This window comes from Gymnodraco acuticeps, unplaced genomic scaffold (assembly GCF_902827175.1).
Source record: "Gymnodraco acuticeps unplaced genomic scaffold, fGymAcu1.1, whole genome shotgun sequence".
Classification (NCBI taxonomy): domain Eukaryota; kingdom Metazoa; phylum Chordata; class Actinopteri; order Perciformes; family Bathydraconidae; genus Gymnodraco; species Gymnodraco acuticeps.
This window is the reverse complement of record NW_022989890.1, coordinates 3,206,493-3,223,467: the sequence shown is the minus strand read 5'-3', so window position 1 is coordinate 3,223,467 and position 16,975 is coordinate 3,206,493. Positions and strand designations below refer to the sequence as shown.

Below are 16,975 nucleotides of genomic sequence, written 5' to 3'. Positions count from 1 at the left end.
AAATGATCTCCATCAAAATAGGCTTTGATGATCAAGTGCAGTTCTTTGAGCAACTTTAAAAAGCACTTATAAATCTTTGAATGATACAAAATGTTATCAGTTAGTCTTAAAGGTCCCATGTCATGCTTTTCCGGTTATTACCCATCCCCTTGTGTGTTATGTAGCTTTATAACCAGGGGTGCACATAACTTTTTTGCCCTGGTTCTCAAAGGAGCACCTGGAGATGTTGCTTGGTGCTCATCCTTAAAATGAAATAAACCGTAACTTTTGAGGGGGTCTTGACTTTATTTGCCAGACACACGGCACTAAACACACATGCAGAGGTGAACACAGAACACACATGCAGAGGTGAACACAGAACACACATGCAGAGGTGACCACAGAACACACATGCAGAGGTGAACACAAGACAACATTAGCACAACCAGTAATCCTACAAGCTGTCATCACTACCCTCCTGACTGTCAGACATGGTAGCTGATGATGTAGGCCTACTACTTCCTCTCTGGTTGAGTCTGTGATTAGCTGCTTGCATCCACAAGTCAACAGCTGGGTTTGGGTCGAAAGTCTCTGTTGTCATCTTAGAAAAGTGGATGTAATCAAATAAGTATGTGAACATAACCAATAACCTACCATAGCCAATAACAAATTAATGTAACTTATTTTATTTGTGTTGTTCATTCATATCTTATTTTACCTTAACATTTATTTATTTATGCATTTTTTTTTATCTCTCCAGTTTTAAAGGATATTTTGGTTACTGTCCTATAGTATACATTGGAATGATTTCAAACCTGTTTATCCCAATAATTATAAAGGAGTGCCTTGGAAATATGTGTTTACATAAATTGTGACCAAACCGTTTGAACTTAGACTCAGAGTCCTTTACCTCACTGAGCTGTAGTTAACTTATCAGGCTCTCAGTCTGACTGGAGAGGACTCTCCCTCCACATTATTGTAGAAACATCTTCTTCTTATATCCGTTAGAGCAGCTAGCACCAGATTATAATAACAACAGCGCTGGTACCGGTGCACCCTCCCTCTCTCCCTCGCTCACTCGCATTTTGGCTGTGAGCTGCGGGCGCCAGATAAGCCAACATCCCCTAATTTTCATCACTTACAGCGCCCATCGTACAGGGCAAATTAAACGTGTAACCGGGGTGAAAAGGGTGTTACATTTACTTAATTATGAATGTTGTTACATCAAGGCCGAAAATTAGGATGAGCGCCAACGGTCAAAATGTTTTTTTCCCTACCAGAACTGCCAGCGCAGCACCTCCCCAGATCTGGCGCCCTAGGCGAACATCTAGCCAGAGCTACGGGCCGGCCCTGAGTTCATATCATGGTTCATATGCAACTCTCTCTCTTCTCTCTCTCTCTCCTCTATTTTCTCTTTTCTCTTCTCCCTCTCTCAATGTTGGTACGCAAATGCACTTTGTTTCAAATGACCCGGTGCTCTTTTTTTGGCGGAGGTGCGCATGCGCACCTGCGCACCAGTTATGTGCAGCCCTGTTTATATGCATGTAAACGGTCTGCAGAGTCACAAACCCTCAAAGTACAGCCTGTCGCGAGTAAAACTCTAACACAGAAAATACCTGTCTATGCTGCCCCAGAACGCCTCGTTGGGAATTTCTTTTTCCATTGTTTTTCCACTTCTTGGGTATAGTGACTTATTTCGGGTATAATGCGCAGAGACAGCGAGACACTGCGGAACTCAGCCTGGGCACACACACAAACTCCCAGCCAGGCTGTGTGCGTGTGTGTGTGTCGGGCTGGGTTTCGCTATGTCTCGCTGTCTCGCAGACGGCCACTGGGCTCAAAGGGAGGAGCTCCAACAAGCCGTTTAGGACAGAGAGTGAATACACATACTATACAGAGATGCTGTATGAGAAACCATGCACTGTGAGTTTGGAAAATTGCACAATATAAATGTATTCTAGTACAGGGGTTCCCAAACTTTGCCATGCCAAGGACCCCCATATAGCATTATCCTCTGGCGGGGCCCCCCCTGTTGCAATTTTTTTTTTAAATGATGAGTACATTATGATGGAAAATATGACAAATTAATTATACAGCTTAATACATTTTCTCAATATATATTTGTATTAATAATTAATAATCAGTTATTCTTCTAAAATGTTTTTGTATTTATCTTTTGTTTTTCATTCATTACATTCATTGTGTCTTCTGTTATAAACATTCTTAACACAATATTAAACAGTAATATGAACAATTAACATACATTTTGAGCATTTTTGAAAGCTACTTATGCCTTAATAATATTATATATAATATTTAACAGTAATATTAACAATAAACATATTTATATACATATATATATAAACATCAATATTTGCTACATCTATGCTCTCATCCAGCTGCAGAGCGAAATATTCACTAGCTCTCACTTGCTCCAAAAGCTGAGCAGATACTCAGTTTCACTCTCAGTAGCGGCAGCTCGATTCTGATTGGCGTGAAGGGCGGTCGTGTGATTTAAAAAAAATATATATTAATAAATAAAAAATATTTAAAGATTGGCATCAAAGGACACATAGATTGATAGATATGCAGTTATTAATAACATAAAAAAATAATAATTTACTTTAAAAAAAAAAAAAAATTCCCCTTTCCCTCAAACTTTGCGTGACCCCCCTGGCCCGGGGGTTCGGGGCCCCCACTTTGAAAAACACTGTTCTAGTAGACCTCAACAATGGAATTATGATCAGTAGAAATTGCCATGACATGGGACCTTTAATTAAATCGGCACATACATGCACCTTTTTGTGGTCGAAACGCATAAAAGCAAGTTTATAAAAAATGCCGCAAAAACGAACTAGCAAGCCTTTTAAAAGAACTAGAAGAAAAGTAGTCGTAATGGTTTTGTTAAATAAGGCTGTAGCCTCAAGGTTGAACTCAAACACAAACTGTCTTAACCGTGATTTATGTGCGTCTACCTTCATTGCATAATGCAGTGATTAAAATGAAACACAAGCCCACAGACACAAAGCATTTGATAATGAACAATCCAGACCAACAAGATATCCGTTTAACGTGTTAAAGGAACCCTTAAATGAGAATCTTCTTGTGTTCTTTCCCCATGGCCCACAGTCCTTTTAATAATGGAAAACACTAAAGAAAGAACACTATTAGTTTTTTAAGTCTCATCGGGCTGTAATTTAAAATTCTATGCTGCATTTGCCATAACCCCTCGCATACACACATTTAATCATGGTCATTTCAGTCAGACAACTCAGTTGTTTCTTACTATGTTTATTAGAAGCAGCATATAGTTTAAGTTTGGCGTCTAGGCTCGGGTCTCATCACTCCACAGATGTACATAGAACATTGAGTGATGATTAGATAACTCTCCCCCGAGCCTAAAGGTGGATGTTGGGGTGGAAGCTGGGGGGGTGGTGGGGCAGGCGAGCAGCAGCAACATGAAACACAGCAGTGGCAGCAGCATTAGCGAGGCAGAGGCAGGAAGACCTGGCAGCTTAAATAGAGCGGCAAGTTAAGGACAATGTGTTTGGTTGGTTGTAAGAGGGACGAGACGCACCACGTGTTGTTCGAGTTGACTGCCTGAAGTAGCCTGGCTTCGCCCCATATTGTATTTCATTTGAAATATTGGTGCATACTGATAGAGACACATGTCTTATCAGTCTTATGATGGGGATATTTTCTACATGGATGCTTCAGCTGCCACTCTCAAGCCCTTTGATGCTCTGATAATTATAACACTCATCACTGTAAGCCCTTCGCTAAGGATGGATGGCCCGTTTTTTTCATTTAATTATAAAGGCCATTACTGTTTTTGACCCCCTTACATTACTTATTTTCTTTCAATGCAGGTCCCTTGAGAGTTTCCCCTCATTATGCAGCATGTTATTCCAAGCAGGGGCACAGGGAATAACATAGCTGCATTATCTAACACAACATGTATCCTGAGTGCAATTTAAATGTTTAATTTAATGATTTTTCCCTTCCAGTTATCCTGATTGAAGCTGCCTTACATGTGGTATACTTCATTTATAATGAATGTTTAATATGTGTGCTTCTTGGTGCGTAGGATTCTTTGTTTATTATCGTTTTTGATACTAATAAATGAACATAACCAGGCTCTACAGTATACCATGGACTTTCTGCATAAGCTGTGCTCCAAGATCCTCTACTTAGGGTTTTTTAAATGTACCACAACACATTTAAAGACTTGGGGAGAGCCTGCTTTCCAGTCGGCAGAACCTAAGCATTGGGATAGTGTACTAACAGAAAGATGGTATTCGGACTCTGTTGACCAAAGAAACCCAGCTGATCAAACAGGCATTTAGATTTTTGTTAAGTCAGGTACCATGAATATTCAGTTTTTCAGATTTTTGTATGCACTTGATTAGATTTGATTGTGAAGCACTCTGTGAGCTGTGAAGGTTGCTGTATAAATTAATTCTGTTTGCTTTCTGGTGACATTAACTGACATTAATATCTCAGTAAAGTTAACACTACCAAAAGCTTAGAAGATAAAGTGAAGGTTTGGATCATATAGAACAGAATCATATAAGTACATCAGGCTTCATAGAGCAAAAACATTTCAAGTGCTACTCAACTGGCTTTAGATAAGCAGCCCTTTATTAGTATATAAGTGCTTTGTTAATAGTTCTATCGCTCAAAGTGGAGTCGAAAGAGATGAGTTTTCAGTCTGCGCCGGAAGGTGTGTAAGCTATCTGCTGTCCTGATGTCAATGGGGAGCTCATTCCACCATCCTGGAGCCAGGATAGCAAACCCACGTGTTTTTGCTGATGGGAACTTGGGTCCCCTTCGCAGTGAGGGTGCAGCGAGCCGTTTGGTTGATGCAGAGCGGAGAGCACGTGCTGGGGTGTACGGTTTAACCATGTCCTGGATGTAGGAAGGGCCAGATCCATTCGCAGCATGGTACGCAAGTACCATTGTCTTGAAGTGGATTCTAGCAGTTATCGGAAGCCAGTGAAGGGAGCGGAGGAGCGGCGTGGTGTGGGAGAATTTAGGAAGGTTGAAGACCAGGCGAGCAGCTGCATTCTGGATGAGCTGCAGAGGTCGGATGGCACATGCAGGTAGACCAGCCAGGAGGGAGTTGCAGTAGTCTAGGCGTGAGATGACGAGAGCCTGGACCAGAACCTGCGTCGCTTTCTGGGTCAGCTGGGGACGTATCCTCCTGATGTTGTAAAGCGTGTATCTGCAGCAGCGGGTTGTAGCAGCTATGTTTGCAGTGAAGGACAGGTTGTTATCTAGGATCACACCCAGATTCCTTGCAGTCTGAGTCGGGGAAACAACTGAGGTGCCAATGTTGATTGTTAGGTCAAGAGTGGGACAATCTTTTCCCGGAAGGAAAAGCAGTTCAGTCTTGTCAAGGTTGAGCTTGAGGTGATGATCAGACATCCACTGAGAGATGTCAGCTAGACAAGCAGAGATGCGTGCGACGACCTGGGTCTCTGAGCGGGGAAAGGACAGAATTAATTGGGTGTCGTCAGCGTAGCAGTAGTATGAAAAACCATGCGGGTTAATGACTGATCCGAGCGAGTTTGTGTAGAAGGAGAAGAGGAGGGGATCAAGAACAGAGCCCTGAGGGACCCCTGTAGTTAATTGACAAGGGTCGGACTCTGACCCTCTCCAAGTCACCCTGTAGGTGCGGTCTTTGAGGTATGAGGTGATGAGGGAAAGTGCAGAGCCTGAAACTCCAAGTTCTTGGAGAGTGCGAAGGAGGATCTGATGATTCACCATGTCGAATGCAGCAGACAGGTCCAAAAGGATGATGACAGAGGAGAGGGATGCTGCTTTAGCACTGTGCAGTTCCTCAGTGACAGCAAGGAGGGCAGTTTCTGTGGAGTGACCTGCCTTGAAACCAGACTGGTGCGGATCCAGAAGGTTGTTCTGATGGAGATAGCAGGAGAGTTGTTTAAAGACAGCGCGTTCAAGTGTTTTAGACAGGAACGGGAGGAGAGAGACAGGCCTGTAGTTTATAACATCAGACGGGTTGAGAGTGGGTTTCTTTAGGAGAGAGTTTACTCTTGCCTCCTTGAGACTGTTTGGAAAGTGACCAGAAGTTAGAGAAGTGTTGATGAAATGGGTGAGAAACGGTAGAATATCAGGAGCGATAGTCTGAAGGAGGTTTGAAGGGATAGGGTCCAGAGGACAGGTGGTAGGGCGGGCAGAGGTAATGAGGGTAAGAACCTCACTTGGAGAGAGAGGGGAAAAGGAGGTCAGTGTGTTGGTGGAAGGAGAGTCTGGTGACCCAGCGGTGAGTAGAGGTGAGTCAGAAAAAGAAGAGCGAATATCAACCTTTTTTTCAAAGTGGTTAACAAAGTCGCTTGACAGAAGGGAGGAGGGGGGAGGAGCTTTTGGAGGGTCCAGGAGGGAGGAGAAGATGGAAAATAGTTTTTTGGGATTGGAATAGGAAGATTGGATCTTATCTTGAAAGAAAGTGCTTTTTGCCTGAGAGATCGAAGCAGAGAAAGAGGAGAGGAGAGCCTGATAGGTTAGGAGGTCGTCACCGAGAGGGAACAAAAACAACAGGACTTCTTCAAACAATCTGACGAGGGGATGAAGTGCAGATGGAAAGATGGAGAAGCCCAGGTGAGAGGAATGAGGAAATTAGGCAGGAGCAAATTTACAGAGCTGTGGGAGCAGGGAAGGACTAACGAGGCTGATACAGAGCAGGTGTGAAGATGGGCGAACGAGGAAAAACAACACGGGAACTGGAACACTCAGTGGATCGCAGATCATCTTCATTGCAGTTTACTGAGTAACACTTCTTGTTGACTGTTTCTCTTTTGAACAGAGCTGTGATATAAATGTGGTGTTTCGTTAGCTGTTAGCTCTCTCAGCCAAACAAAGGAGTGAGGAGCCAGCAGTCGACAATGGTGTGAACAGTCAATAAAAATACCTTATTTTTAACTTATGAATCAACGCAACAACACATTTATAATATTGATAAAAATACAGAGAACATAAATCATAGTCCACAACTCATTCCAGCCTAATAAAAAGTCTAGCTTTCTGGAACAAATGCAAGCTTTAAGCTATAAATGTATACAACTGTATTATAGAGTACAGTATATGGGTACTATATGGATTCTGACATCCCAACACAAACAGCATGTCATTGCAAAACATGACGAAGCTGTTTTACATGCCCACATTTGAGCACTTTAAATGTTAATTCATCAAAAGTGTTGCCACTTACGCATTCTATCAGGAGGCAAATCAATGTGTTGAGATGAGAAGATGAGGCGTGAAGCCATTAGAGCGGAATTAGAGGAACAGCCTGATTATGGTGTCGCCTGCATAATGAAGCGCACGACTCATATCACAATCAGGGAGAAGGTTACTTTGAATGTACTTAAGAGACTGCTTCTCTGTGTCTTCCTCTCCAGGTAATGTGTTCGTGGTGAGTTTGGCCTTTGCTGACCTTGTGGTAGCTTTCTACCCCTACCCCATGGTTCTCTATGCTCTCTTCCACGATGGATGGTCAGTGGGGAACACACAATGCATGGTAAGATCACATTAGTAACAGCATGTTTCCATTCACTACCAATACAAAGCAAGTAAACCTTATACCAGCGGTGTCTAAATCCTTTTTCACGAGGGCCACATACAGAAATATATATACAAAGGTCTGGGACACTCACTAGAGGTATATCGCCTCATAAGTTCAGTTAAAAGTTGGAAAAATCAATCCAATGAAGGTAAATAATTCTTGATGCCTGAAAATGCTGTACATCCCAGCTCTCCATAGGGTTTTATTTATTTTGTTAGCAGCTCATCCAAGCTTCAGATTGCTTATACACTGAACAAAAATATAAATGCAACACTTTTGTTTTTGCTCCCATTTTTCATGAGATGAACTCAAAGATCTAAAACATTTTCTATATACACAAAATAACCATTTCTCTCAAATATTGTTCACAAATCTGAAAAAATCTGTGATAGTGAGCACTTCTCCTTTGCCGAGATAATCCATCCCACCTCACAGGTGTGGCATATCAAGATGCTGATTAGACAGCATGATTATTGCACAGGTGTGCCTTAGGCTGGCCACAATAAAAGGCCACTCTGAAACATGCATTTTTGCTTTATTGGGGGGGGTCTGGGGGGGTCAGAAAACCAGTCAGTATCTGGTGTGAGGGGTAGGGTTAGGGTTAGGGTAATGTTGTGAATCGAGTGGCCTGTGTTCGTCGTCCATAACATACGCCTGCCCATACCATAACTGAGATTACCTAACTGTAACCCAGCTTCTATGAGTATTGGCGCAGCCCTCTAAGGCTATCGCTATTGGGTTTACCCTTCTGCGCCCCCCGCGCAGTACTGAAACACTTGTAGTCCACGCCCACCCGCTAGGTGGGCCCCACCCTCGGGCCACCTTCCGGTATAAATAGGGAGGTTGCCCGGTGATCTGCTCCCATACAATATAACTTTTCTTCAGCTATTCGTAGAGCCAGTGGGGCCCGGCGCTTAGAGGGCTGCGCCAATACTCATAGAAGCTGGGTTACAGTTAGGTAACCTCAGTTCTATTTCGTATATGGCTTCGCCCTCTAAGGCTATCGCTATTGGGTTAAGGGCGAAGCATGATGTAGTCTGCGCCCCACTGGGTCCGTCCAGCACTAGAAGCACAGACACACCTGCTCAATAACACCCCCCTGCCTGTTGTGCCATGCGTAATGGCACCTCCCCGTCCCTGGAACATAGCAAACATACCTGTTTTCCTGACGGGGTGAAGGCTGGGAACAATACATACCGACCGCTGTGAGAAGTAGAGACGAAGGTCCCACCTTATCCTGCGATATTTAGAGGGGAAACAGCCGCTCTCTCCGTGCCAGCCAGGTAGGAGAGCGCTCAGCTGGATCCCTGACGTTACTCCCTCTAATCACACACTTTGTACGAAGTGTATTAGAGGAAGGGGAACATCCCTCTCCTACGAGGGGAAAAAGGCCGCTTTCTGTGTGCCGAGAGGCAGGAGAGAGGCGCTCAGCTGGCTCCCTGACGTCACTCACTCTGACAGGACACCCAGTACAGGGTGCGTCATAGAGGAAAGGGAAACATCCCTCAAATAAAATTGAATAAATGAACAGGGGGAAAACCAAGATAGAGCCGTGCAAATATCTTCCACTGACATTCCTCCGCTCAACGCCGTGGAGGAGGAAATTCCTCTGGTTGAGTGCGCTTTGATATTCTCCGGGGGCTCCACTCCCGATGAGACATACGCCTGTGACACCGCCTCACACAGCCAGTGTGACAGCCGTTGTGTAGACAGAGGTTGCCCGATCGAGCGCTCTCTGTAATGCACAAACAGGCGCTGAGAACGGCGCACTGCCGCTGTGCGCGCCACATAGCACCGGGCAGAGGAGATGAGATGTGGCTTCTTCCTCCGATGTATGAGGAGGCGGAAAAAACCCGTCCAAGGTGATCACTCTTGATCTAAAAGAGCTAGTGATGACCTTTGGCATAAAGGCTGGGTTAGGACGTAACACAGCCGAACTGCCATCCCCCTGGATCCGGAGGCATGACGGTGCCACAAAGAGAGCGGATAAATCACTCACCCTTTTCGCCGATGTTAGAGCCAAAAGCAGTACTACTTTGGCTGATAACATGTTGAGGGGAACCTCCTCTAAAGGTTCAAATGGGGCTTTGCATAGTGCTCGTAACACCAAAGCCAAATCCCACTGAGGCGCCAGTGCGCGTGACACCGGTCTGAGTCTTCCTACCCCTTGCAGAAACCGTTTCGTCAGGGGGTGACTGAACAACGTCCCTGTTCCGAAACCCACATGACAAGATGATATGGCAGCCGCATACACCTTGATTGTGCTGAACGCCAACTTCCTGTCCAACAACAACTGGAGGAATGACAGCACGTGAGGCAGGGGGCACGTAATGGGGTCCAGGCTTCTCCCTACACACCAACGCTGGAACGCTGCCCACTTGGCTGTGTAGGACGCTCTGGTAGACGCGGCCCTGGCTCCCTGAATGGTGCGTACAACATCTTGAGAGAGACCCCAGCTCTCTAAGTGTTCCCGCTCAGGGGCCATGCCCATAAGGGCTGGCCTATCACTGGGTGACTGTAGATCGCTCCCTCCACCTGTGAGAGAGCGTCCCCCCGCCACGGAATCTCCCACGGCTTGCCTGACAGCGTACGCTGTAGGCATGGAGACCAGGAAGCTCCCGTGCGTTCCGGGGCTATCAGGATCACTGACAGCCGCTTTTCCTGCACTCGGTCCAGGAACCGAGGAATCAGCGGGACTGGTGGGAAGGCATACAGCAGTCCCCTGGGCCATGGCCGATGTGCGAACGCGTCCACCCCCAGGGGTGGGTGGTCCCGTGCTGACAGGGAAAACCAGAGCTCGCATTGCGCGTTCCCGCGTGCGGCGAACAGATCCACCTCCGCTTTCCCGAACTGGCTCCAAACCTGGGCAATCAGTTCGGGATGGAGGCTCCAGTCCCCCTGGCGAGGACCTCCTCTGGACATGAGGTCTGCCCCTTTGTTCAGCTCTCCGGGCACATATAGTGCTCTGATGGATAGCACGTGTGCGCGCGCCCAGATCAACAGCCGTCTGGCTGTGTTCAGGAGCTGCACTGAGCGTACACCCCCCTGGCGATTGATGCAGGCCGCCGCGGCTTTGTTGTCTGTGCGAATCAACACATGCTGATTCCGCAGCAATGGGGCAAAATGCTGAATTACTCTCCGTACGGAGATCAATTCCAGCACATTTATGTGGAAAGACATGTGAGCCGGCCACTGTCCTCCCACTGCCTGCGACATGCACGTTCCTCCCCACCCTGAGAGAGATGCGTCTGTGAACACCGAGATGTGTGACGTAACTCTGCCCAGGGGAACCCCCTCTGACAGGACGTGGGGACTTTTCCAGTATGTTAAGTCTGAACCCACGGACAGAGGGATGACCACCATGCGCATCTTCTGTCGAATGGGGTCGATGCGGAGGCTGATGAACCACCTCTGTAGTCTCCTCATGTGTAGGAGACCCAGGGGCATCACCACGTGACTTGCTGCCATCATGCCGAGCAGCCGCATCACGGAGAGTGACGTCACCACGCTGCGTGGTATGACACGTTGAAGGAGAGCTGTCAGCGTTTCCACTCTCTGCCGTGAGAGTCGTGCTCTCATGCGGGCTGAGTTCAATTCCACCCCCACGTAAACAATACTCTGGGCTGGAACAGGACAGCTCTTTTCCCAGTTGATCATGAAACCCAGCTTTGACAGATGCGATATGAGTTGTACCGTCTGTAAAGCCGCCTCCTCCTTGGAACGAGCCAGCAGCAGCAGGTCGTCCAGGTAAAATAGTACTCTCATTCCTCCTCTGTGTAGCGGCTGCAGCGCCGTCTCTACACACTTTGAAAAAGTACGAGGAGCCAGGGAATAGCCGAACGGCAGACGGTTGTACTGGTACGCTATTCCCTGGAATGAAAACCTCAGGAATTTCCTGTGTTTCGGAATGATGGGCACATGGAAGTAAGCATCCTTCAGGTCTATAGAGGTGAACCAATCTCCCTGGTGAACACACTCTAGCACCTTTTTGACCATCAGCATGTGAAAAGGTCTTTTCATTATTGCCTCGTTGAAAACTGACAGGTCGAGGATGGGTCTCATTCCCCCTGTCTTTTTCGGGATAAGAAAATAGCGAGAGTAATACCCCTGATTTTCTTCCTACTGGGGAACCCTGGAAATAGCCTCTTTCAACAGGAGTTCCCGTAGCTCTGCTTGGAGCGCAAGACACTGTTCTTGGGATGTTAGGCATGTCACCTGTATCCCGTTGAACTGTGGGGGGGGGGAGGCGAACTGCAGGGTGTACCCTCTGCTGATCAGCCTGTGCATCCATCCGTCCATCAAACACAGGCGCTGCCACGCCGAGAAACACTCTGACAGCGGGCGTGCCTGTTCGAGATGTGTTGTGGTTGTCATGACGACGAGCCACTCCAAAGCCCTCGCCGCCGCTGCCCGTGAGGCAACCCAAGGTGGGCCTAGAGCGAAAGGGCTGTGCGGAGGCCTCCACACGCTGCGTATCACTCCGCCTCGCATCATGAGACGTGTACACGCTCAGAGGATGGATGGAGGTGTGTGCAGTAATATCCACATTAGGCGTTAACACTGCGCTCATGGGCTTATTATGACCGTGTATAGGTGGCGTATCTCGGACAGAAGAATGCCGCGAGGTCTGTGGTTTAATAACCGAAGAGTCATAACCATCAGAAGCCTGTCGCGAACCATGCCGCCTACTAATCATCAGATTGGAGGCAGTTGGTGTAATTATTGTGCTCCGCAGCTTATTAATCGATAGATTAAATAGCGCAGGCTTTTGTACCGAACCCGGCTGGCTATTAACCGACAGGTCATAGGCAGCTCCCAGGGTGGGGGATATGTGACACACATTTGTAACTGATGACTCAGACCACATGTTAGGAAATAAACGACTTTTATTTCGATCACACTCCCCCCCAAACTGTCAAGGCCGGCTTTGTTTTTTCGGCGGCTCTCGTGGAGTAGACGCCGAACGGGAGTACCTCACTCCCTTCTTACCCCCCTCTGGTGGGGGCCCGTAGGTGCGGGACGGTGCCCTGGAGGTGCGGGTCGGTGCCCCGGCCGCCGCTGACGGACGCCTCGGCTGCTGTTGCTGCTGGTGTCTGTCCGTCTGCCGCTGTGGCCGGGTTGGCTGCTGCTGCTGCCGCTGGTGTCGCTGCTGCTTCACCGCTGGCTGGAGCCAGCCGACGTGCTGGCGGATGTCCTCCGCCTGCTCCAAAGCCGCCTTCATGGAATCAACCATGGCCAGGAACTGGGGCCCGAACAGCCCGTCCGAGCTGATCGGAGCGTCCAGTAAGACCTTCCTGGCTGGCTCTGTGACCGCTGCCTGCTGTAACCAGAGGTGACGCTGGATCTGTGTCATCCAGGCCATAATCCTCGCCTGGGACACCGCCACGGCTGCGCACAGCGTGAGCGCCGTGCTGGCCGCCTTAGCGATCTCCTCCGCCTCCTCTGGAGCCACGGTGGTGGATCGCTCGACCAACGTCACCACCGAGTTGGTCAGCAAAGCGATATTGTTTGCCGCTGCCGACGCCTGGAACGCACACTGGTGCGCCCGGTCAGCCTGGCGGGCGACATACTGGCCCTTGGGGTCGGTCAACATAGGGCGCCGTCCGGCGACCAAGTTGGCCTGTCTCACCACGAAAAATGCCGTTAAGCTCGGTTCCAGAGCGGGGGTGGTTGGGAAAACCTCATCTGTGAACCCCTCCACCTTGGTGAAGGGGACAAAGGTGGCCACCGGAGCCCTCAAGCTCCTCGGGTTCGCCGCTGCACCTTCCTGATAACGCCTAATGGCGGGGAAGCGCGGCCAGATCGGATCACTCCTGCCCGTCTGCACCCGAGAAAACACGCCCGCCATGTCGTCCAGAGCCACCCTCTCCCGTACTCGTGGAACGGGGAGACCTCTACATGCTGCTGCCTTGCCGATTATTTCCGGCAGCTCCAGCATGATGCCTCCCAATGCCAGTAGCGCCGTGGCCACGGAGAAGGGGACCACTTGCTCCACCGCCACCTCTGACTCTCGCTCCGACCCCGTCTCCCCCGTCCGGGGAAGAGGGGGAAGGGGAGAGCCGCATGGTGAGCCCTGGAGGGAGGCGGGGAAGGAGTCGTCTGACTCCTGCCCCCCACTCGCCTCCATAAACAGGCTGTCCTGGATGGGCTCCTGCCCACCCCAGACGTCTTCCTCCCCCGCAGCAGCTAGAGCGTCCGCCCTTCGCTTCCTGTCGGATGAAGGAAGACGCACACAGTGAGGACATGCGACCTGCTGGCTGAGAGCCGCGTCCGCGTGCTCTGGCCCCAGACAGGCTGCGCATATCGGATGCAAATTGTAGCTCATAATGTAGCCCGTATTGCACGAAGGGCACATACGGACACACTCTTTATTGCTCATGATGTTGCTTTCTCGTGCTTCAGTAAACTGCTGGTTGCTGAAGAAAAGAGGGAGCAGATCACCGGGCAACCTCCCTATTTATACCGGAAGGTGGCCCGAGGGTGGGGCCCACCTAGCGGGTGGGCGTGGACTACAAGTGTTTCAGTACTGCGCGGGGGCGCAGAAGGGTAAACCCAATAGCGACAGCCTTAGAGGGCGAAGCCATATACGAAATAGAACCCCACCACCACCATGGGCCACTCGATTCACAACATTACCCTAACCCTAACCCTAAAATGTTTTAGATCTTTGAGTTCATCTCATGAAAAATGGGAGCAAAAACAAAAGTGTTGCGTTTATATTTTTGTTCAGTGTAAAAAGAGGAAATATGAAGGGTATATTTCAAGGTTGTCATGTAAATGTGTTATTGGGCTTTTTTCTTAGATTTGTTAGAAAATGTTTTCAACTTTAATTGACTGAATTTCTTTGAAAATTGGGCTTCTTAACACTCACTATAACACACAGTTTGGACACCCCTGCCTTATACACTGACACCTTTCTTTCTTTCCAGGTCAGCGGTTTCGTTATGGGGCTGAGTGTCATTGGCTCCATTTTCAACATCACTGGGATTGCAGTGAACAGATACTGCTACATCTGTCACTCATTCTCCTACAGTCGGCTGTACAGCTATCGCAACACTCTGCTGTTTGTTGCCTTAATTTGGGTTCTCACAGTCGTGGCCATAATCCCAAACTTGTTCGTCGGCTCCCTGCGCTACGACCCGAGGGTTTACTCCTGCACCTTTGACCAGAATGTCAGCAGCTCCTACACAGTGGCCGTGGTGGTGGTTCACTTCCTGGTTCCCATTGCAGTGGTTACATTCTGTTATCTACGCATCTGGGTACTTGTGATTCAGGTCAGTCTAATGCTTCTCTCTGTGGTTATTCGTGTCTTTGCACCCAGATAGAAAGTGTTATGGTTTCAATATCAGGTCTAAAACCAACACACTCAGGGACAGTTTCATTCCAGAGGCCTTAAGACTGTTAAACACCTGAACTTTGAAAGAACATCCATACATTTAATCTGTTTGCAACTCACACATTATTTATCTAATATATCATATTCCAATTACTTGTATATAGACCCTTCTTACACTATTTCTATTCTATTATAATTGTATTTACTTGCACTACTTATCTGTTGTATTGTGTACACACTGTTGGAGGAGCCTGTGACCTAAGATTTTCATTGACATATCTACACTGTAGCTATGTACAAATGACAATAAAAGCCGTGGATCCTTGAGTCCTTGAATCGTACTAACAGGTGTAAGAAAACACACCCTTGGGCCAAACAATGATACAAGGTTTCAGTTCTAAATTGGACTGAAACATAGTCAAATACGATGGTCACTCCCAGGTTTAAAATGTTGACCTTTAATTATTGACCCTCTACTGTTTGAGTAAATACTGAACAAAATTATTCATACCATCATAGACATCCTTAATGCCATATAACAGGAGTTGAGCAAAGTGATTAGCTGGAATATCATGATTGACAAGCACATAGATTAGATTTGGCAGACCTCTGGAGTAATATCTCAAAGTCAACTTTATTGTCAATCTTTCAGTTTGTGTGTACAGACAGAGGGATCGAAATACCGTTTCCCACAATTCCGAATACAAAAATACAAATATATATAAAAATATGTAGCAACATTTGTATATACCTTTATGTACACAATCAACAGACACATGTATACATATGCACACATTAAGACATACATAAAAGCACAACACTCAATATACAAAATAACAGTCAGTTCAATATCTTTGGGAAATGTACATTAGTGCAACATTGTCCATAGCAGCGTATCTGTTTGAGTTCAAGACAGTATTTTTGTATGACTGTAACAAAGAGAGACAGAGAATGGTAGCCTTTCATTAACAGTCCAATTCCTGTCTTGTGTGTTTTCACCAGGTGCGACGCAAAGTGAAATCAGAGGAGAGTCCTCGCATCAGACCGAGTGACGTGCGGAATTTCATCACCATGTTTGTGGTCTTCGTGCTGTTTGCCATCTGCTGGGCTCCACTTAACCTGATTGGCTTGGCGGTGGCCATCGATCCGTCTCGTGTGGTTCCCCGGATCCCAGAATGGCTTTTTGTGGTCAGCTACTTCATGGCCTACTTTAACAGTTGTCTGAATGCCATCATCTATGGTTTACTCAACCGGAATTTCAGGAACGAGTACAAACGCATTGTCACATCAAACTGGATGGTTCGGCTCTTTGTGACGGAGACTTCGCGAGGCGCCACGGACGGCAGGAGCGTGAGGAGCAAGCAGTCGCCGCCTCAACCGATCAACAACAACGACTCTGTCAGAGATCGGTCAAACAAAGAATGACATCTAAATCTATGAGCCTGTTAAATGGTAATCCTGTTTTTATGTGACATCCAGTCAGTTGCCAGCTAAAGTGTCACAGATGAAACTGACATACATACCGTAGCTTGGTTTCAGTTAAATGACATTGATCGGAATAAAGTGCAGGGTAATTTGTCAAAAAGTGTTTCAATCATCAAAAGTATTGGAGAATCATGTAATGATTTATTTTTGCATTTCACTCAACAACTTTGCTAAAGTGCGAAACAGGGTTGAGTTTCCACTACAAAGTATTAACAGATGAAACATTTTAAAGATGCTGCTTTGTCCTGGTAGAATAGAGCCAAGCATTGCAGTTTCATTGTACTCGTACACCTCAAAACAATATGAATGGTACATTAATAATTCACAAAAATGTAACATCCTTTATTGTCTGCGGGTGTGGACCCGGGGTAACCACTGGTAAACATGTACTACTGTTTAGTAACTTCAAAAGCCTCAAATAACTTGCCTCAAATGAATGCTAGAGTGGTAGAAGAGGAGATGATGTCTTTGTGTACATAATCAGTATGATGTGGTGACCGTAATGTAACGTTTTTGCACTGAAATAAATGAAAAATACAAACTTAGTAATGAACATAAAACATAATTCAGGAAATTAGCAACAAGTCATG

At 47.1% G+C, this 16,975-nt stretch overlaps 1 protein-coding gene across 1 annotated transcript in view; it reads left to right on the top strand.

Moving 5' to 3' along the window:
* The window catches only part of mtnr1bb (melatonin receptor 1Bb), a 41,258-nt gene extending 24,780 nt beyond the window's left edge, over positions 1 to 16,478 (top strand). The window contains exons 2-4 of the mRNA XM_034201947.1: positions 7,401 to 7,519; positions 14,494 to 14,838; positions 15,903 to 16,478. Coding sequence (XP_034057838.1) covers positions 7,401 to 7,519; positions 14,494 to 14,838; positions 15,903 to 16,325 — 887 coding nt within the window. The 3' untranslated portion in view covers positions 16,326 to 16,478. The remainder of the gene's footprint in view (positions 1 to 7,400; positions 7,520 to 14,493; positions 14,839 to 15,902) is intronic.
* The last annotated feature ends 497 nt before the right edge of the window (positions 16,479 to 16,975 follow it).